General features: G+C 38.8%; 1 protein-coding gene across 3 annotated transcripts; it reads left to right on the top strand.

Moving 5' to 3' along the window:
• The first annotated feature begins 301 nt into the window (after window positions 1-301).
• Window positions 302-21,169, top strand: inavab (innate immunity activator b). 3 transcript variants are annotated; one of them, XM_008284699.1, is made up of 10 exons: window positions 302-561; window positions 9,507-9,619; window positions 13,468-13,601; window positions 15,612-15,734; window positions 15,824-16,055; window positions 16,192-16,245; window positions 16,554-16,860; window positions 17,661-17,813; window positions 17,986-18,685; window positions 19,472-21,169. In XM_008284699.1, the coding sequence occupies exons 2-10, from the start codon at window positions 9,565-9,567 to the stop codon at window positions 19,562-19,564; spliced, it is 1,851 nt and encodes a 616-aa protein (XP_008282921.1). In that variant the 5' UTR covers window positions 302-561; window positions 9,507-9,564; the 3' UTR covers window positions 19,565-21,169. The 3 variants fall into 3 exon arrangements, with proteins under 3 accessions (XP_008282921.1, XP_008282919.1, XP_008282920.1); XM_008284697.1 differs by having other exon boundaries at window positions 303-561; window positions 17,658-17,813; XM_008284698.1 differs by lacking the exon at window positions 302-561 and adding an exon at window positions 6,966-7,064 and having other exon boundaries at window positions 17,658-17,813.
• Window positions 21,170-21,491: the final 322 nt, after the last annotated feature.

Genomic DNA, 21,491 nt, shown 5'->3' with positions numbered 1-21,491 from the left:
AAGTTGCTTTGGCTGCTGTTTTATTCTAGAAACCACGCTAGCAATCAACGACAGTGATACAATAGCCGCTAAACAGCAGATTTGAGAAGCACAAGTATATCATGAGCTTAAAAAATAAAAATAATACCGCAATGAATGTATGTTAATGTGCTGTACAACCTACTTTCTAAAAAATCGATCTAAGTTCAATTACCTCGCTCAACATGCATGTTCATTTAACCTAAACGTCGCGTTACCATGGTAAATACTCAGCTCGCCTTTGTTTCCGACAGCCCTTGAAGGCAGCACCAGCATTGCTTTACTTTACAGAGCTCTCGGTGCAGCCTTTCCAACAAAGGTTGCGTTTGGCGATTTAAAACTTTAGTTTAATGTTGGCGTTCCGCTTTATTCTCTCGTTTAGACCGCAGAGACGCAACTGAAGGACTCGGTGCTGTTTTCTTTTCGCGCTTTCGTCAATGTAAATAAACTTCCAGCTCAAATCTGGGAGGCTGCGAGCCAATGGAGCGCAGATTGTGTGGATGTAGATGAGGCACGATGCTAGCAAGCTAACTGGCTACTGAGGTAAGAGCAAAATCCAGAGTTATTGTCACTTTTACTTTACCTTTCATTGCTCGGCGCTGTTTATTTCGTGTATTTTAACTTACCTGTACAATAAGTAATTGGAAGCAGAGCGTTGAAGTTTGTGGGAAAAGCTAGACACTAAATGGGAAACTTTGGGAAACTTTTCAGAGCAGAGGCCCAGCAGCTTGATGCAGCTTGAAGCAGCTGACTGGGCGGCTGGATGACACATGATGTACATTTGTGGTTTCCTTTAAACAGATTTTTGTATTTGACATTGTTGGTTAAGCTCTCAAGATGGTTCACACTTCTCTCAAACTCGTTTTATCATTTTCTTCATTATTTAAATCCACCTACCTAGACATTGCTGCAGTTTTATATCACAGGTGTACATTAAGCTGGCAGGTAGCTTCATCAGAAAGCACTAAAAACCAAAAATAGTATCCATTCCTCTGCCTTTAATTCATTCTTCACTTAATTCTATAGAAAGTATACATTTTATGGACAGTACCTGACTTCTGTTATGGTGTCAATTGTCTGTAAAGGAGAAGTGAAGTTTAAAGATGCACCATTAACTATGTAAAGATACCTGTACAGAGAAGTTCTATTTTTGCAACATCCTCTTTGATGTGAAAACAGCACTTTGAAGAAGAAAGGTCTGAAGGGTCAACAAAAGTTGAGCTTACAATTGTAATTGATGGAATTTATACAGTGGTTGATGGGAGGCTTACTGGAAAAAAAGAACTGCACAAAAAAATTATACTGCAGTAGTTTTTCTGCGATATACATGTTACAAGTTACAATGTGAAGAATTATGAGAATTTTCACCGAATGGCTTGAATACATTTGTCACGTTGTGGAACACTGGCAAAGGCATCCAAAAGTTGCTTTACTGGTTTGCTTTGGTTGGCGTTCAGATCTGACTTTGCTCTTGCCGTACAGAACTTTGTGATGCTGATTTGAATAGTCAAATTAATTGTGTTTCCTCACGTGGTGGCAAAAATTGCAAGACACAACGTCATTCTTTCTGTGTCAAAATATTTGCATACAACTATTGTTGCATTAATTTTCGCAATTAAATCTTGCTTTTCAGTGTTTCTCTCCTGTTTGTTGCTTATTTTTGTGTGGAGCCTGCATGTCAACAAACTGAGTGTCTTGTGAATAAAGTTCAAATAAAACTCAGTGTAACCAAGAAGCCTTATATTAAATGTAAATGATGTTCTATCAGACAGACCTCTCGTAGATTTATTATGGAAAATGAGAACCATGCAAATTTTCTTGCAAGTTGCAGCATGATGTGTTTGAGTTTGCCCTACCTTACATTGCCCTTACGGCGATGTGACTATTGCGCATGCACACATGGTAGCGTCATTGTGTGATATATTGTGCAGCCCTACAAGAAACTAAGATTACTTTGTCTTTGTCTTGTCTGCAGCAGTCCAATTAGTTAGTGTGTGATTTCTGTGCATTGAAATATTCCCTCAGTCCACACATTCCTGAGCATTGACCTGAGGGCAAGAGGACAGAAGTGGCTTAACCCCTGCACCTTCACTGAGCTGCGGGTGGGGCAGTCATTACTAACTCTGTGCAGCTCAGCACTGTTCAAACCTGCATAACTTTGCCTTCAGTGCTAGTAGAATTTTTTCCAGAGATAGTGAGGCCAAGCTAAATTTAGGAGATGAGCGTAAAATGCAGGAAATATGCCGATGATAGAGCCATGAGACACATCATCGGGTCTGTCAGCATCATACATCAGGTTCAATGAAGAGCTCAAACAAGCTTATACATCTGTGTGGAGTTTACTACAGCCAGATATTGCAGAACAGCCCAGTTTCAAAGCTACTTATAGGGTTCCTAGTCAGTATGGAAAAGTATGGAATTTGATTTGAATCCCTTCTAATTCTGGATAAGCACACAAAGGAGAGTATAAAAAAATACTTGTGTTTGCAGACTGTTGCGACTACTTTGTTTTCTAAAGCATTAATTTCCGAATTTTAAAAAATGAACTGAGCATGTAGCAGAGTGTTTTTCATGGTGTTTAGAGCAAGCAGCCAGTGTCATCTAATGTTTGCAACTGTGTGAGAGAATGTGGGCCAGAGTGAGCTCCATGTGACCGAAAGCACGGCAAGAAGTGTGGCATGCGACAACGCACACTTTTGCACAGAGGTGCCACTGAGTCTGTATGTCAGAGCCTGTATAACAGCTCTGCCCTCCATTACCTTAAAATGATACCAAATTCAGACGGCTGTGAGCAAGTTCATTTTGCTATCTTTGAATTGCATCCCAAATAACCAACTATTAGACTTGTCTGATGTTGTATGAGTTATGCAGTGATCAGAAAAGTTTATGGACTATCTTTTCTGGGTGAGGAAACCATACCTTTACTGCTGTTATATTGTCGTTTCCATGGATACAGTGAATTAGCAAGGTCGCACAGACACTGTAAAAGTTAAAGTATCTAACTTTTTTGAACTCATTTTTAGTTGCTGTGTATAAAAAATGTGGTTGAAATAATATTATTTTTGCAGTATGTTTAAATTGATGCTAGTATAGGTTGCACCACCTGTCCTCTTTGGACAGGGATGCTGTTGTTCTCCTTTGCTGCTTTGTGTTTTAACACTTCAGCTTGAATAATATACGGTACATTAACTTGTCTGTGTTTGGTGTTATATGATTTGTATTGTTCCCACTGAGCTTCAATCTTTCTTTGTCAGAATGTAGATTATACTGTTTGTTAGAAATACAGTTGGACTTTAAAACCATTTATTTACATCCAGCTATTTTTACTCAGATGTGAAATTTGTTCTGAAGAATCTACTGAGAGGTCAGGACATTTGAGTCTGGAAAAGTTTGGAATTTTGAAATGGAAAATGTGTAGGAAGCCTGCACTTTAGTGGAGCTTTAGATATAAAGGTCTCCATCTGTGTAATGGTGTTGATGTGTTTGAAGCTTGCTCACTCTCAGCCACAGTCTAGTGCTTGGTCACAGTTCAGAATAGGCCTTGATTTACATGGCGGTGCACAAACTTCTAATTCAGTAATCCACATCAAACGCACTACTTCTGCACACTTGTACATGTAGTATTTTTGTCACACCCTCATTATAGTCAATTAGAGCCTTCAGATAACATAAAGCTTAAGCAGAGTAGAGGGAGGGAGCTCAGCAGCTCCAACACTTTCTTTGTTTGGCTTCTAAAAACATTAGAATTTGTTGTACTTTAGTGCAGCTTAATAGCACATTTTTTGACACAAGTTTAATTTAAGCATCATTACAGCAAAACCTTCAAAGCATCTGGTAGTAGAAGCAAGTTGTAAAATATTGAGGGGAAACGTGTGAACCCTGTTGGCTCTACACTGGCAGCAGTAGTCTAGCTGCGCACTTATAAAAGGACTCAAGAATATTTAAAGAATCTGTTTTGCCAGCTGCTGTGTTGCCTACACAAAGCCTGCTCTCTGTCTCTGGGGGACTCCTGGTTTATATAAACCACCCATGACATCCACCAACTGGCTACCATAACTCTGGACGGATGTCTGAGTTTTACAGCAGAATTGTGGGAAACTGTTTAATCTTTACATCCAGCACGTTGGACTTTACACAGTTGTTGCATTTGCAGAACTGATAGAGGACAACTACGATACGACAAATGTGCTAAGTGTCACGCTATAGTTCTAGCTCTGATAAGATTTTTAAATGGTTCTGGGCATGTCTGTTCACACAGCTCTCTCTTATTGTTGATAAAAGCTTTTAACTGTAGTTTCCCACGATCAGAAGAGGTAAATATTAATTCCTATCACTGCACTTCCTTTATATCTGACTTTAGGTTATCAGCCTGTTTACATTATGTGCTGCTGCTGCTCTGCTTTTATTTCTTAACTGTGTAGGTGCTGGTGAGCAGTAAGCTAGCGTTAAGCCTCCCTGCAGCCTTTTTACACCTGGTTTGAGTTCATTAGGTGCAGCCAGGTAAAACTAATGCAGTTTAATGCAACGGTCCAACAATAAATCCTGCCTTCATGAAGGTTATTGAGCTTTTGTTTTAGCCTACAACACCGATAAATAGACTTGAAAACATATTAGAAACTACAGCAGCAGCAATTAATCAACTAGCTGTTCACTATTAAATTAGCCAGAGTTGGTGTCATATGTTTGTTTTTTTTTGTTTGTTTGTTTTAAAGTACATATTCTTTCTTTACTCCTCTCTGACAGTAAACTGAATTTGCTTGGGTTGTGGACAAACAGGACATTTTATGTCTTTGGAAATTGCTGATAAACTTTTTCAGCATTTTCTGGCATTCTATAAACAAAGAAAATTAAGGAAATAATCAGCAGTCAGAATGGTATTCATTACAATAATACCTATTAGAAACAATAGTATATATATATCCCAACAAACTACATTCCTGTACAAGACTGTTTGGACGCCTCATTAGTTTTATCTAAGTAACTTCAAACTTGTTGCTGACAAGCATCATACCAATCATTACTTTTTAAAACATTACTGATATGTCTGCTTGTAGCTTTTGTTTAATATACCCAAAGTAATTAGTGTGTTATTTTACTAAACTGTCAATAAACTATGAAGCCTTTATCTACGAGGCTGGTATGTGTGAAATGTGTCCAGTAGTGCTCACACTGAGAAAGTCTAAATGTAGAAGTCAGTGAACCAAAACTTTACCGCTTTTGCTGTTCTAGCTGCTGCTTTCTCGGTGCCATGTCATTTGAGATCTGATCCTTGAGTGTCTGGGAATTGCTGGACCTTTTTCTGAGTGTCTGAGCACTAACATTCCTGGAAAGCCAAAATGAATATTGAGATTCAGAATGAATGTGAGCCATGCAGTTACAGAGCAGGTGCTGCCTTTGGGTCTGTAAATCATGCGGACTATCCCAGCGCCATATGTTTCCCTCTTTTTTAGTGGAGGCAGAAACAGCACACAACAAAATGGCCTTAGTAGGAGGTGGACACACTGTGAATTTTCAGGAGCTACATGAAAATCCAAGGTAGCAAAGTTGTAAGTTCATAAATGCTTATCAATTTTTCTCTCCTTTTAAACAACCAGGAGATGGCAGCAGACATGCATCATGCCAGATATTTGATCTTTGAATGGGCAGAGCTCATCTCTTACAGTAGTTGGCAGCAATTTATAATGGTCATTGTGAGAAAACAGTAGTGGAGAGAGTATGAGAGAGTCATTTATACGGTCATTTAAAACCAGTGACTAAGGCATAATGTTTCAAACATTATGTTTGTTGTCATAAAAGTAAGATACCTTGCAAGCTGGCCCACAAAACTAAGCCCATAAACAAATTACAAAGATAAAGAGTGAACAAGACTCTCTGACTGCTAGCATTTATTAGTTACTACGGTCTTGAAGATAAACTGACTTGGGTTGCAGTTTATACAATTTCAATCAAGTGAAAATTGTTAATTTGTGTTTTGGTTTCTAAAATGTGAAAACACAGTAACAAAAAAAAATGCTCATCACAAGTGTCCTGATCAGAAGATGGTGTCTTCAGTTTGCTTAATTTGTTCAAAAAGACATTTTACAATAACATTTAATTTACTATTGTGTAAGATAAAGAAAAGCAGAAAATTTACTCATTCATAAGCCTGAAACCAGACTTTCAGACATGTTTGCTAAGGATTGACTGAATATTAGCCTGCCTGATTATTAGATCAGAGAATAAGCTTTTTTTTTTTTTTCAAATATCAGTGGGTTGGGGTTTTTTTTTGTTTGTTTGTTTGTTTGGTTTTTTTGACAAATTCCCACTAAAATAAATACTTGATCACATGTGATACTTTGACTCGAATGCAGCTGTGTTTTTCTGTCCTTACTCGCCACTGTGTCCTGCTCAGGTCAAGTAATAACTTGCTAAATAAATGGTTAAGAGAAAATCTTTTCACTGAAGGTGTGCAAAACATAAATAAACAAAAGTTTTGCAACAAAGTTTTGCATTGGAAGTTTTGACACAAAGCTTTTCAGTTTTGCTCCAAACGTATATCGGGTCCTAATGTTGGTTATGAGTCTCCTTGATCACTAATAATCCATAGCTGAATTGGCCAAAATTTTGCCCACACAGTTAATCGGTACTAAAAATGTTCTTGCAACTGATCAGTTCATTAAACAGTGTTGTTGTTCATGTGTCTCTCCTGAGGTTCAGGTCTTCGGCTTTTTTCAAAAAATTTTATTACGGCAGTTGTGTAATTAGACACGTTTCAGTCAAGTTGTTCCCACCCATCAATACACAGGCTGATAAGAGGATAAAGTGAAGTGCAATTAGTCAGCGTGTTGGTCATTGTTGTTGACACAGTTTCAACCTCGGACAGGAGAGCTGAGTTATATGATCCGGCCTCGAGGCCACTCCTCCTCAGCAGCAAGCGCTTTCTTAGTGGGTGAGTCTCTCATTCCTGCTCAGACTTCACACAGCTCTGGTTTTGTGTACTTCCATTCAAGTCAGGAGTTCTCAGGGAAAAGTTTTCACTCTTTGGATTTTGACAGTTTTTCCACAAAGTAAGTACATTTTTCAAATATTGTCCAATTGGCAGTCTTTCATGTAGCATGTGTATGTTTTTTTGTTTTTTTTTAATTATCCTAGTGCCCTCTAGGTGCATTAATTTGGATTAATGTAGAATATCTATCCTTGTGAAAATAATATTTTTAATGCTCTTTTGAAGCTACATCAATTTTTTGATGATGATTGTTTTGCCTTCTCACCAAAGTGCACTTGAGCATGTAATGGTATGTTTAAAATGTAAAACAGTTGTAAAGTATGACACACAAAAGAAACAGATAAACCAAATCTGACAAATCACCTCACTGCCCAGTAAAACAATCTTACATAGCGTTTTGTTTTGATGGCAAGATACTGAATATCTGCAGGACATCAAACGGCTGGAGTAGTTTCAGTGTACTCCCTTAAACCACAACTTCATCCAAGCATGATGGAGGGATGAGGGCAGGACTTTCAGGGGGTTTTGGTGCTTTGCACACCTTAAACTGGCAAGTGACAAACGAAAAGCTTATCGCGGGGATTCCAGCCTTTAACAAACAAGGGTTTGCAGCTTTTCTTTGTGACTTTCATTATATATAAACCATCTTTGGACTGTTAATTACACAATATGAGCTTTTTGAAGAACTCACCAATGAGTCTAGGAACATTTGCTGGCTATTTTATGATATTTTCAGACATTTTAAGGCATTCTTGATTTTTGTTTAGTTTTGCTGTCATAAAATAGATCAGTAGTTTGATCCTCACATACCAACTGTTGCTTGTAGTTTTATAGTATGAGGACATACAGTAAAAATGAACATATTGTGCTAGAATGGGATTGTGTTGACCTATGTGCATATCAGTATCAGTAGTTTTTTTGTTAGTTGTGAATGTCACAGATTGCAGATTGTGATAACTTTTTGCAAGGCTCAGCTTGTGGTTACAATATACATTTTTTATTTTTGCTTTCTGTGCTGAATCTTTGTGTTGTTTTAGTGGACTGTGCATCAGCTGTTTCGCCTTAATTCTGCAAACACAGCAGCCAGTTATCGGTGATTGGGAGGCATGGAAATTCCAGTCAGAGTCATATGAAATTTATTGAGGATGTGTGTCATGTTTATGTCATATTTAGGATGAGAATGCAGCACATTATATGGATCTCTTCTCCTGACTCAGTGTCACCGAGTTAGCTCAGCATTAGAGTAGAATCGGCTCTTGTATGCTTTCACTCATGTCTTCACAGCATACAGTTGTTCCTCATAACAGTGGCTGCTGGTCGACTTTCTCACTTTAGCTCAAGTGAACCTCCCATGTGTGCTGGAATGCGACCATTGCCACATTCCTGTATTCTTGTAGTTAATAATCAAACCAACAAGCCTCGCAGTTTTTATTTGACGACAGCTCATACATCGAGGGCCAGTTTTCACAAGGAATGAGATAATGGCCATCGTGACATCAGAGACGAACAAACAGGCCGTCACAGGAAACGCCCTAGACTTGGCATCATGTGTGTGTACTCATGCTGTGGCAGACTATGACTACACCTGTCTGTGAGGTCAAGGAGGCAAGTCACACCTGAATCACAGGTCATAAGATTCTCTTAATGCTGTTTGCGTTTTGGTTTAGTTTTTTGTTTTTTGTTTTTTTTTGACTGCTCATTTGTTGCTTTTCTGTGCAGGTTAATGTGTAGTTGCTTGTAATTCATTGTATATCCAGGTTTCCTACTTGTGAGTGAACTTCAGAGGCTATAGGCTTTAACACTGTGCTGCCAAGATCTAATTTCTTACTGCTTTAGTCCTTTGAAGCACCGCTAACAAAGTAGCATCATGAGATGACAGCAAAATGGTGTGAAATATCTAAAAAGGTGTAGTAATTTTTTTCCTTCAGTCGTTCTGGTTCAGATTGTCTCTAAAGGGATCGGTATTCATCATGTGAGAAGACATTTGTTATTCTGTAAGAACATTCAATAAATTGGTCACTAAGTGAAAACAAAATATCACAGATTTCTGTGAAATTCAGGAGGCCTTGAATTGTTATAAATAGATATAAAAGTGTGCTACTTTGGCTCTAATGCAGCCACTTCTCCCTCTCTGTAGTCACTCTGTGGTCTTGAGCAATGTCCCACCCACAACACTGTTTGATTAGTTACACGTCATGAGTAACAGTCTAAACACTGATGGACAGATGTTGAAATGTTCTCTTTTAATTAACCATATGTAAAACATGCATAAACAAAAGCATTTCAACAAAGTTTTTGTATATAGTTTGTGTTGTTTTACATTTTGACAACAAAATGTATATTTTCATTACAAGTGGCTCCAATTATCAGTTATTGATTTACTAATAATCAGTATCAGCCCTGGAAAAAACAATATCTGTTAACCCCTAAAATTCCGGTTGACGTAGACTTGAAAGAGTTTGAAACCAGGAATTGCTCCTAAATCTATAATCTTACTTCACAGGAAATGTTGTGACTCTGCTTTAACCTGAAAAACAGCAACAACAATTTGATCTACTGACATGGAAATCAATGGAGAGATCAGCGACACTGACAGCGGCATCATCCTTCATTCAGGTAAAACATTTTCAAAGTCTCTCCATGAAGTACACACACATGCTACACATGCACATTGCACCGTGTGACAATTTGTGCAACGCTTGAAACATTTAGACAGCTTTACTGAGACACTTTATGTATTGTAAAAATGGAGGATTTAAGAGTTTCATAAAATGTTCTATTAAATCTATGCTAGAGGCCCAAACTTTATTTATATATAAAGATGTTGATCTGATGTCAAGACCTCCGGTGAATTCATAACACTTGTGCTTCACATCCTCTTCAGTGGTTAAAAAATGTATGAAAAATGACATAGAGTTAACAACTTGCTCTAAAATGATACTGGCTGCAGTGATCTCAGTCGTGTTCTAAATAAAAATAATCCAGCACATGCTACATATAGCGAGAATTAAGTGGTAATTCCCTCCAGTTGAAAGCAAGTGGAAGTTTTCTACTCTGTTAAAGAGAACAGGTTGTCTTGTGATAAGACGGACAGCCACAAAGAGACTAAAGGTCTCCGGTGACTTGCTGCTGGATTAGTTGCTGAGTCCTGATTCAGATTAAAACAACACTTCACTGATTTGTACTTGGACAACATTGTCGTTTTCAAGATCGACAATTGAAATCAATGATGAAACAGCAGAATAAGCAGTATAGTTCCTCTTTGTCCATGTCAACACCTGGTGCCTACATTACCCACAATGCAACTGCTGCTGACACTTTGACCACAGATTTGGGTGAGCCAGTACCCGATGTAGCTCAACCAAAGATGAGGAGCAGGTAACAGACATCTAATAAGCTCACTTTTTTTCAAGCTCCGCGCCGCCTGGTTTTCTTTTATTTTCTTATTTTAAGTCTTCATACTGAGCCGACACTCACAGACTTCACACAGCTGGTCTGGAAAAAAGGTTTTAATCCCAATTTCAGCAGCAATTTTGATGTGTAAAAATAGTGATGTGAAATATTTTGCTCAGGAGAGAAGTTTCGCTTTTTTTTTTTTTTTACCAATTAAAATACTATGAGAGCTGAAATGATCAGTTGATTAGTAAATTAGTTGATGGACAGAATTTTATCTAAATTAATTTTGGTGAAAAAAAAACTACCCAGGGCTCCAGACTGTGACCTCTGTTTTTGAGAGTGTGCGAGTTAAAATTTAAAGTGCTCACATTGGTACAAGTGTATGATGATCAATAAGATGTATTAGTGTACAGACAGCTACTGTGTTAACCACAGTGGTGGAAAGCAGCACTTTTATAACTTTGGTGTATTTATGCTTAAAAATGTGGTTTTCTTGTGAAAAGCATAGCGCACCAAAAAAAGTTTTTTCTGCTCATGGAAAAGACTGAATGTAGAAATAAAATCACTCTGTTTCATCTGGGACAAATCTGACGCTAGAACACCCTATTTTAACTATTTTCTAGTGATGCACGATATTAAAATTTCTGGCTGATACCAATATCCGACATTAAGATTTCTGATATTGCTGATAACCGATATTGCCGATGTCGATATTCAGTTTTTGTTCACACTGAAATATTTGTATTAGTAAGCACTGTGAGAACGTGAAAACTGTTCAAAAGAAGCCCATACCAAATTAGATCACATAGTCTTCTTTATTATGTAACAAAAGTAAAACATATTTAAACATATTTTAACGTATTTAACGTTCAAGTCCAGGACCATTGAAGTAAAAACATTTGTGAAATAGCAGCAATATCAGATGTAGAGACGAAGGCGCTAATGTTAGACAATCATTGGTTTTTCCACATCAGCTAAATTAGTTCATCAGACCGATACCAATATATGGGAAAAAAAACACTAATATCCGCCGATACCAATGCGGTCGCTGATATATTGTGCATCCCTACTATTTTCAATGTAGTTTTTGGTCACACACCTGTCTGAGCACACCACAGCCACCAAGCAGCATCAACCACAGCCCGCAATGTGAGGTGTTTAGCGAAAATTGGTGAATTGTGGTGTCTTTCAATAAGAAAGTGTTCAGCTTTATGTTTTGCCTGTGACCAGGAGAGAGATCCGACCAAATGACAATGTTTGTCACACCAGTTCTACCAGTGAAAAGGTTAGTCTGGAGTCCTGCTATAAGTTGTTTGGTTATTCAAAATAATGCCAACTATTCTCTGGCGTCAGGTTTTTTTTATAGGGATGATTTACTGGTTTTCTGCCTCTTCTGTGATGTGCAACAATTTGGTCAAGTAAAAATGCTGATTAGTCAATTTAAGTGCAACCTTTATAAATATGTCAGCCCGTATTTCAGGGTGTCCACATTCAACTTCAGGCAGTCAAAAATAGTGTTTTTCCACATTGTCCCATATCTTAACAATACCATGAAGTTAACAGTAAACATCAGCCATCTTGTTTTTTTGGACCCAGTGTGTCTGCTGATTTGTTCTGGTCTTTCTGACATTCCTTGCGCCCTAATTGAGCCACGTGATGTCTGCTCTATACAATGAAAAAGTGTCAGTCTGCAAAGAATAGGGGGATTGTGACTGTAGGAAGAGGAATTCGTTGGCCTATTGTAGCGCTGTCACACTTCTTTCCTGTCGCACATCAGATGTTTGTCAGTACCTGCAGGGATTCTGTTAATAATCTCTGAAGGTATGTGGTGCTCAATGCATTTTGCCTGAAGCCACTCCCACTGCCCTGAGACTAATCTGAATGTCGTCAGTCACCAAGGCTACAGACGGCACCAGTCGAACATTCACATTGTTTACCGCTACAAAGATCCTGACACTGATTTTGCAGTTTCAGTGTAACTAGTGAAAACAGCGATAACAACAAATGGTGCATTGTTTTGTGTCTGCTTCAGTGGCCCGCAGAGTTAAACTATCACACTACTAATACTCACAAGGCAACAGAAAACAGTAAAAAAAACAAATGAAGACAAAAATATAATGGAAACAAATTGATTAAATACAAAGATCACCATCAGCATGAGGAACCTTAACAGGCATTTTTACCTTTTACAAGTCACTTTTTGGTACCAATAATGGTAAATGAATAAATGCAACTATCTGACTTAAATGTATGTATTTTACAGAAAATTATTTGTAAACAGTTCGTGAATGGTCTTTTTCTCGTGCATAATCGATTGGCTTTGTTTTTGCTGTGGATGTGTTTCAAGGTTGCGTGTTTGTTCACTCACATTATGCACATATACAAACTAAGTTGCCACTGTAATGCAGTGCAATTCAGCAGCACCAGAAATTCCCACAGAGTTAAGACTCCAGTGGCATGACGCCAGCAAAACAACACCTAAAGATGTTAGGCTTTACAAAGGTAGGATTTGCTTGAGAGCTCATGTTTTAGGTTGAATGACATTTAGGCAGCAAACTGGCAACTTTGTCTATGTACTGGATTTATATGCTTTTGTGTCTATAAGATTGTTTGATTACAGAAGTAATTATTTAAATTCCTCAATAAATGTTTTTGGATTTGATACATCAATAGCTTACATCAAATAATAAGTGATATATATATACTAAGTTTCTCTTTATATATCAGTTAGATTTGAATTTATTTGTCAGTGTAAAATAAGCTGTTCTCCAGCTCTAGAAAACAGCAATATGCTCTTATCATTTAACATATAATACATCATTTCATTGATGTTAAAAGTCATTATCTGAAGTCAAATTGCTTCTATTGATCTTTACATGACTACATTTGGATTTAAACCAAGCTTATTTTCTTCTGGTTTTGCTTTGATTTTTGCCTTTTCTTAGCAATTCAATTCCTCCACCTTATGGGTTTAGGTGTTGACAACTAAATAAAGACATTTGACTGTCACAGTAAAGCCGCGTGATCTCAGATGAGTCTATTTGCTTCTTTTATGTTGCATGACGCAGGCTCTGACAGCCCAACAACACACACGAAGGATGTGACCACACACACGCGGGCTATGAAAGTTAAACATCAGGATCTCCGAGACCGACTGGAGATCTGCATACTGGAGCTGAAGAAACTCTGCATCCGAGAAGCTGTAAGTAATCTACAGATCAACAGTTTAACCTAATGAGGCCGCATAGGAAAATTACACTGGTAACATGCCACAGAACAAATGAGTCACGTAGTTATGATGATTGAAGTCTTCATAAAGGTTTTAGTAGACCTAGACAAAGTAAAACTCATGACAATTGTTTTTTAATTAGGCTAGCTGGTACACCGTGTACTTACCATAAAGCTGATGATTCAGCAGCTTTTTTTTTTCTATTTTTTAAGGATTAAATTTGGCGGGGCAGTTTTGTGCTGGATTTTGATGACGCATTTTACTGCAGGTTAACAAAGTAACCCTTCAGAAGGACATTTCATACGTGTTTGCCGACATCTGTATCCTCACTAATGTGGAAGACAGAGAAAAGACTGTGCACAGGCCACTCGCATTGGCAAATAAATGTCAGATCACAGGACAATCACAGGGTGCAGTTTTTTTAAACACACTGTTTTCAAACCACATCAAGCAAACACTGGAGATTATAACCCCTTAAACTCTCAGCAACTTTTTTTTTTACTTTCCATCTAAAAGTACATCCCCACAACTGTAGGGCCAAAACAAACAACCTCAGGCTCTGTGGATGAGACACAATCAGGAGGATTTAGAGGTCTTCTTATCACCAGGCCACAGTGAGATTTTAAAAACATCAGCATTTTTACCTCCTTCTTTACTCCTTAATTTACCAAAATACATAGCAGCAGTGAGTCATGACACTGATGTCATTGAACTGTCTCAGCTGCAGCTGAAATGAAGTTCAACAAATGCTACATACATCTTAGTCATAGTTGTACCAATCAGCCTCTTCAGTGGATGTGCCGCACTTCGCAACCTTCAGATTTTTTTTTCTAACAGATACAGCCTGGTTCAGGTACAGGGGTGAAAGGTGAAACTGCCGCTTTGAACAGCAGTTACAGACAGTGGTCACAAAATTGTGACTGTGTGTGCATGTTGGACCAAGAAAAGAAACCATTGATGCATTTTCAAATCTGTATCCATTATCTTCAACTTGGCCTTGAGTCATCAGTCAGAAACTCCACTGAAAGGAAACAAAGGATGTTTTAATCCATTCACCTCTCCTTCAAGCATGCCTGTCCCTTCAGATACATTGTTTAGTGCAGTCTGACGAAGCAGTGAGGCAGCAAGGAGATTTTTCTGAAGGTATTATAGCTTTAGAAGAAGCAAGTTAAATGTTTCCATGACAGCCTGAGTTTGAATCTAGCATGAGACTTTTGTCCCATGTCATCCCCTTTCAATATTTTCTGCCTCTCTCTTTCTGTCTCTGCACTGAGAATTATCACATAAAGGCTAAAACTTGCCTCACACAGTTATTTCAAAACTGGACACATACGCAGATTGAGGCATGTTGCTGCCATGTGTACATGCTCCAGGGTAAAATCCCAGGACTGATCATTCTTTCCTGTTGACACTCGGGCTGGGCACTCCTGTTGGGACATGCTCAGGTGAACTAATGGGAGTCATGATACCCCTCCCTTCTCTCAGTGACAAAGAATAACAAGGCTCATTGGCCACGCTCACCGTTTTTGTCTGTCTGTGAAGGTGGATGGCTCAGAGTGACTCAAAGTGAGAGAGGTTTTTTTTACTGTTTCTTAACAACATCGATAACGAAAGTTCTGATGCTCGGGTTTGATTTGAACACAGATGCTGGAAGAGTGCAACACAAAGAATGTGTTGTGAAAGGAAATCTCTGCAGAATTGTGCAACCAAATCCCTTAACTTATATGTCTGAACATGCAGGAGAGCAGAATCAGATACTTTACATCGTTTTGAAACTGCCATGGCAATGGGTGAATGAACTCTATGAACAGAATCAAACCGAATCTAAACTGAAAAGATTTACTGGTGTTGATTTAAGGGAAGTCTTTAGTTTGATTAACTATTTATTCAAGCTTCTCTTTGTACTCAATAAAATAAACTTTTAGGCATGTTCAGGTGTTGCTTTGTGGACAGTTAGATTTAAATTGTTTCTGTGTATTGCAGGAGTTGACAGGCCGGCTGTCAGAAGATTACCCTCTACTGCCAGGAGAAAAGCCTCCACAGATTCGCAGACGTATTGGAGCTGCATTTAAACTGGACGAGCAAAACATCCCTCATGGAGCAGAGGTAGAAGCATTTGGAGATGGAAAGATGAAATGATGTCCTTTTCACAAAATGCCATTGCTTTAGGGTCACACTGTTGTCTTTCTTTACAGGAGTCAGAACTGAGTTTCGTCGATGCCGAGTTGGCGCTTCAGATGAAGATATATGAAGCTGCACGCAAGCTCTGCGAAGAGGAACACCTGAGTAAGGCTGTGAGGAAGAGCCGGTTACAGCAGTGCAAAAGAGAGGAGAAGAAACTCAAACAGCTACAAGAGACGTCCTTCCAGCTCCGACTGGAGCACGGTCGATCATCGCCACTCCCTGCCTTTAATATTACACAACAAGGTGAGGTGCCTGGCATGGACACAAAGACATCAGTTCTCTTTTATATTTCTCAGGAAATTGATTAATTTTCACTTCATAACCTAAAAAATCTTAATTAAATAGTCCTTTGCTCATGAATGTCTCTTACGTTTTTCAGATCTTGGCACATCGGATGACAGCTCTCTGTCTGATTCTGTTGTGCAAGATGAAGGTATGACTTCACTTGTCACAGCCTTTTACAAAAATCCACTTTTTTCAGTCTAGTGTTGGTTTGGAGTAAGCACAACACTTACTTTTTGTGGTTTAAAAGTGTAACAGCGTTTGCCAAATTGACACTTAACTGTAAAACATGTGAAAATGTGAACAGAATCTAGTAAGTACTAATCTTAAATAAAGTAGTTCTCTTTCTTTCTCTTAATAAAAGTTGCTCCCTAAAAGGGAGAGAATTTGTGGTCAAGATTTATGTGTATCAGCACTAAATACTTTACCACACACAACATAATTTCTGTGTTTTTCCAGAAGTCACAAGCCAGTCCTCTCAGCCATCCTCAGGACTCCCTTATCCAGTAGAAACCGATCCTCCCCAGCCTCCCCCTGCATCCTCGCACTCCTCTGTAGACGGCTCCTACATGTCTCCGTCTGTGGCTAAACAATCCCTACAGCTGAACCTGCCTCAGTCTCCCCTTGCAAGCCTTGACTCCAAGTTGAGTTCAGACTCAAGCCCTCTGTATGACCTTCCTCCCATCCAACACACCCCGTGGACGGAGTCTAGTCTTGACCAACCTTACCAGAAGAACAAGAAGTCACGCTCCTCCAGCAAGACGAGGTAACGCCGATCATCCGTCATGACTCCTTTCCAGTTCATCAAGTTTTCAGCATTAGCTAAACAAACTTTTCTTTGTGGTATTATGTAAGCAAGTTTAATTAGAACTGTCAGAATGTTATTATATGTAGTGACGAAGTCAACACTGTAAGAAATAACAGATCTTTCCAATACAGAACTCCTCCGTACCACTAGTACTGCTGCTTTGAGTTACAGAGTAGATGTTCAGTGATGCTTGTGAATGTGCAACACTGCCATCTACTTCTGCAGCGATGCTACAACAGTCAACTGTTAGAGCCAACACAGAACAATAAATCTTTGTCAGTTAAAAGGAGACCTTGGCACAGAGGTATAATTCACTGTCCGGTAGGCTCCCCCCCTCTAAAGCCTCAAGCCTGAGATAATGTGGATTTTTCTTGGTCAGCGCAATGGGTTAGTGCACGTACTCTTACCGAAGTCATTCATGATGTCAGCCACAGATATATTAGTAATTCTTTTAAGTTGAAACCCTTAAAGATCAAGACTTTTAATTGTCACACACAGTCATGCAAGCACAATATGCAGCGACCCTTTTCACTCTACAAAATGTCTCCAGAAGTTAGCTCCAAATTTGTTTTAGTTTCATATTTTTTGTCATTGACATCTGCTGTGATTAACAAAGTCTTTTTTGAACTTTCTTGTCAAAGAAACATATGGAGAGAAAAAAACAAATGACTTCCAGCTTCCCCCTACAAAGAAACCATATCAAATGTTCATAATAAATTGCACATATTTTTTATTCTGTCATTTTGTGTGCTCAGTAGTCCTGCCAAATCTGAACTGTTGCCACCGTTGGAGGCTTGCTTAGCACAAGCTGGTCTGCCACTCCAACTCTCCCATCTGAGGCTGAGCCGCACCCAGTCGAGCAGCACTCCCTCCACACCAGAGATGCGTGTGCACCGACAGCTTTCCCTCAGGTAGCTGCACCTCATATACACCTACAGTACTGCATGCCCGTGTGGTGCTCAAAACCACCTGCAAATGACAGATGTAATTTACCTGTGCACATATGCATGGACATATTTGCAGTTTTTTTTATGTAGAGTAACCTTGTTTATTTACTGTACATAATTGTTGTGTTTTGCGCAGGCTGTCCAGTCCTGAATCTTCATTCGACAAGGATCGCGGTCGCACCAGGGGTCCAAGGAGGAGACTGACAGAGTACGCAATAACTTTACCACAGACTCCTTCCCCTCCAGTGAACTTTGGAAACCACGCTAACTCAGAGGACAGCAACTCCGAACACTCGTTTACATCCTACAATAGCTCCCCGTGTCAGGAGTCACCCTGTGATTTGCCCAAATATCAGTCTGCATTCCCGATATCAAGCCCAGTCGGCAGCTATGGACCTCAAGCCTTCTCACCCGCTGGCTTTTACCACAATCCCAGACACTTACCCAGCCCCAGTACTAAGAACACCTATTACAACAAAGAGATGGTCTACCCGCCTGATATGGACATGTCTCCTAGCTATTTCCACCAGCAAGCTCCTTGTTCCCCCAACAGATATGAATATTGGTATAAAGACACTCCTGTACCCCACCAGAGATCACAGAGGCCTTTGCCTCCTGACGTCAGACTCACACCTCCAGCACAATGGGACCATCCACAATACCGCTCAAACTGCCTCCCACGACAAGTAGTGAACGAACAACTAAAGTCGTGGCACCGGCGCAGTCAGCTCAAAGCACCCAGGTCTCGTTCTCTGGACAGACAGGGAGCAGTCAGAATGAAAAACGTGTCCCCTCGGGAGGCACCCTGCTACCCAAATCAGAAGTACCACGACCAGGTAAGCTGACAAAAGTATCTGTTTACCTTTTTCACAAAAGACGTTTTGATACCTAAAGCAAAAGCACAGGAATGACTTATAAAATTATTGATGGCTGAATTTCATGTAGTTGCTTCAGTTTCAGATTCTTGATATACTGGCTGTTATGACTTACAGGGACGCCACACTCGCAGAATTATATTTGTCTTTGCATTTTTACGTTACATACACTAAAGGGCTTTGGGTTTTATTATTGCATGTTACATGTTTAATTTCTTGAAGAGAAACGCTAGCATTGAATTGTCTGTTGTGGGTTTATCTGTATTCTAGAAATTTAATCTTTGTGATATTTTGGAATTTGTGTTGTGAAACTGATTCCTACAATTATTAATATTTAGAAATATGTAAATGTTGATAGGATACTGACAAGTTAAATGCATTGTGATAGATATGCCATCACAATTGACATAGGACTTTTTATTAACACCCTTCCCCCCATTTCCATCTGTTTTAAATGCATGCAAAGTTTTTTGTGATGAATGGAAAATATTGAAAAAATGCTTAATTTACTAGTAAAATAAAGCTGTGCTGGTCAAAAACTTGATTTATAGTTCTGCATTTAATCTGCGCAGAGCCTACGCAAGTAGCCTACATTATCATGAGCCTTTAGCCTTGTTTTCTGCTTTGTCTGTGTCACTTTTCCAGATACATATGCGTCTTGCCAAATCAACTGTAAGCTATTGTACGTTATCACACTTTAATTTTGGCTTTAAAATAATTGTTGTTTTGTCTGTTGTTAACTTCCAGATTAATCAAAGAGCGGCTCTCCAAAGAGCTGCAGAGGGCGTTCAAGGGCACTGGGTTGTAGATGACGGCACTCATTATATGAGCCAAGTGTGAAGAGAAGAAACTCGGAAGAAACTGAGCCTGCAAGTTTCCTGTTCAACCAAAGCAAAGCGTACAGAAAATTGAGTTAGATGAACTGTTCATGTCCATAAAGAATTGCCTTTTTTCATGACAGTTCTCATCATCCTGTTTACCTGCCTGACTGCATTTGAGCAAACAGAGGAAGGATGAAAAAACTGGAGTGCTGCACAACACAAACAACCACCTCCAGGTTACCACAAAGTCACAAGCATCCTCAGCAAAGTTCATTTTGTCCACTCTATATGCTGTTTTCTACTAACAGATAAAAATTAAGCAGTAAACATTGAACTGAATGCCTGTGAAATATTAGATATGGAAAGGGGATGAATTGCTGGGTGTTTTTATATGTGAAGAAATCACAAACAAAATAGTACCTAGCAGTGTGGTGGGCCAAGATACCAGGAACTCCTACACAGAAATTGCCACTGAAATTGCTCATTGTAGTTAAAAAAAATTAGAAATGTGAACTTTTCATAAGTAACTTTTTTCATGTAAATTTGTTTAAATTATTTTTAGATGAGTTATTGTTGTCTGGTAAAGTGCTTTAGGTACTTAACTTAATCATACAAAATAGTGCTGCAGTAGATGTGGTTATCTGTAGCTGAAAACACACTGCCAAATAATGCAAATTGTGTGCGTGGATGGACTCAAGACAGAGAAGTTTGCTTTTTGCAGTTTGAAGGAAATGAGTCCACTGTATAATAATGTAAATTTGCAAAACATACTTATGAATACAATCTGTTAATAATGTTGACTTGATTGAGTCGTCACGTTCATGAACTTGAGCTGCTTAAATTCCCAGATTTGTCCTCTTCATCTTGTACTTCTGGAGGCAAATTTGTCCTGTTTTTATACTTAGATGCGTCTGTGACTGTGTGTGTTAACTTGAATTACTAATCAACTTAATTGAAACTAGATATTAACTTACTCACATGGCATACAAAAGTAGCAGATTAAGACAGAAGCAGAGTCTTGACGCTTGGCAGCTATTAGCAGGTCAAACTGAAATTCAGATGTTTTGAGCTTTAACTGTGTCTTCATTTGGTTTTTGAGAAAGCAGGTCACGAGACACAAACCTTCTGGTCGGTACCCGTTACATTTTCACTTTTAAGATGGACTGTATTCAAAAACACTACCAATGTGTGATTGACAAGCAGAAGCCCGCCTATATTGTGGATAATTTGAGTACGAGAGTCAGTTACTACAAATTCAGCTACAGCTACACGCTACTTGGTGTCTCCCAGTGATCTATTTATGTGTTTATTTATTGTGATTTGCACCATTGGACCTATGGAAAGTCAGACTTGAAATAAAAAGGCGACATGGACCAGAGTTTGCGAAACAAATCCAGTGTCTAGTTATGTATGTTTTAAAAAAGAAAAAAAAAAGAAAGAAAGAAAAACAGACCACAATCATGTTACCCTTTGTGCCTCTTTTTTTTTTTTTTATAACTGTCCTTTTTTATTTATCAGGTACATTAGTTTAGTGGACCTAATGTGTTATGTCGCTGTTGAAAATAAAAAAAAAAATCTGTGAAAATGTTTTCCCTGTGGAAGTGAATAAAGAGTATTGTTTGGATATTGTTGGGTTTCATTTATGTGCATCATGTACTGCTTTTTCCAGTGTCAAAAGAGTTTTGCCAAGGCCTTTTTTATGTCGCTATTTTGACATTTTTGAATGATACAAGTGGAAATACGTATACTGATGGCTGAGTTTATGTTTTTCCTCCCCGCTGCCTTGGGTGCTGGCTCGTTTTCACACTGTCAAGTCTTACTGGGACACTTCGGACAGATGAATTATTTATTAGCACCACTTGTGCTTCTATAACAAGGCATTATACAGTATTTGCAGTGAAAGGCCTGATGTTCATGCCCAGCTTTATTTATGGAGTTATTGCAAT

This window comes from Stegastes partitus, unplaced genomic scaffold (genome assembly GCF_000690725.1).
Source record: "Stegastes partitus isolate 25-593 unplaced genomic scaffold, Stegastes_partitus-1.0.2 Scaffold368, whole genome shotgun sequence".
NCBI lineage: Eukaryota > Metazoa > Chordata > Actinopteri > Pomacentridae > Stegastes > Stegastes partitus.
Note: the sequence above shows the minus strand (reverse complement) of the source record. Positions and strands in the feature narration are given on the sequence as shown.

Excerpts from the sequence above, each read along its gene's own strand:
- inavab (XM_008284697.1), top strand. The coding sequence starts at position 9,565 with ATGGAAATCAATGGAGAGATCAGCGACACTGACAGCGGCATCATCCTT. Across the intron at positions 16,056-16,191 it reads CTTTAATATTACACAACAAG|ATCTTGGCACATCGGATGAC; the intron begins GTGAGGTGCCTG and ends TACGTTTTTCAG. Across the intron at positions 17,814-17,985 it reads CACCGACAGCTTTCCCTCAG|GCTGTCCAGTCCTGAATCTT; the intron begins GTAGCTGCACCT and ends TGTTTTGCGCAG.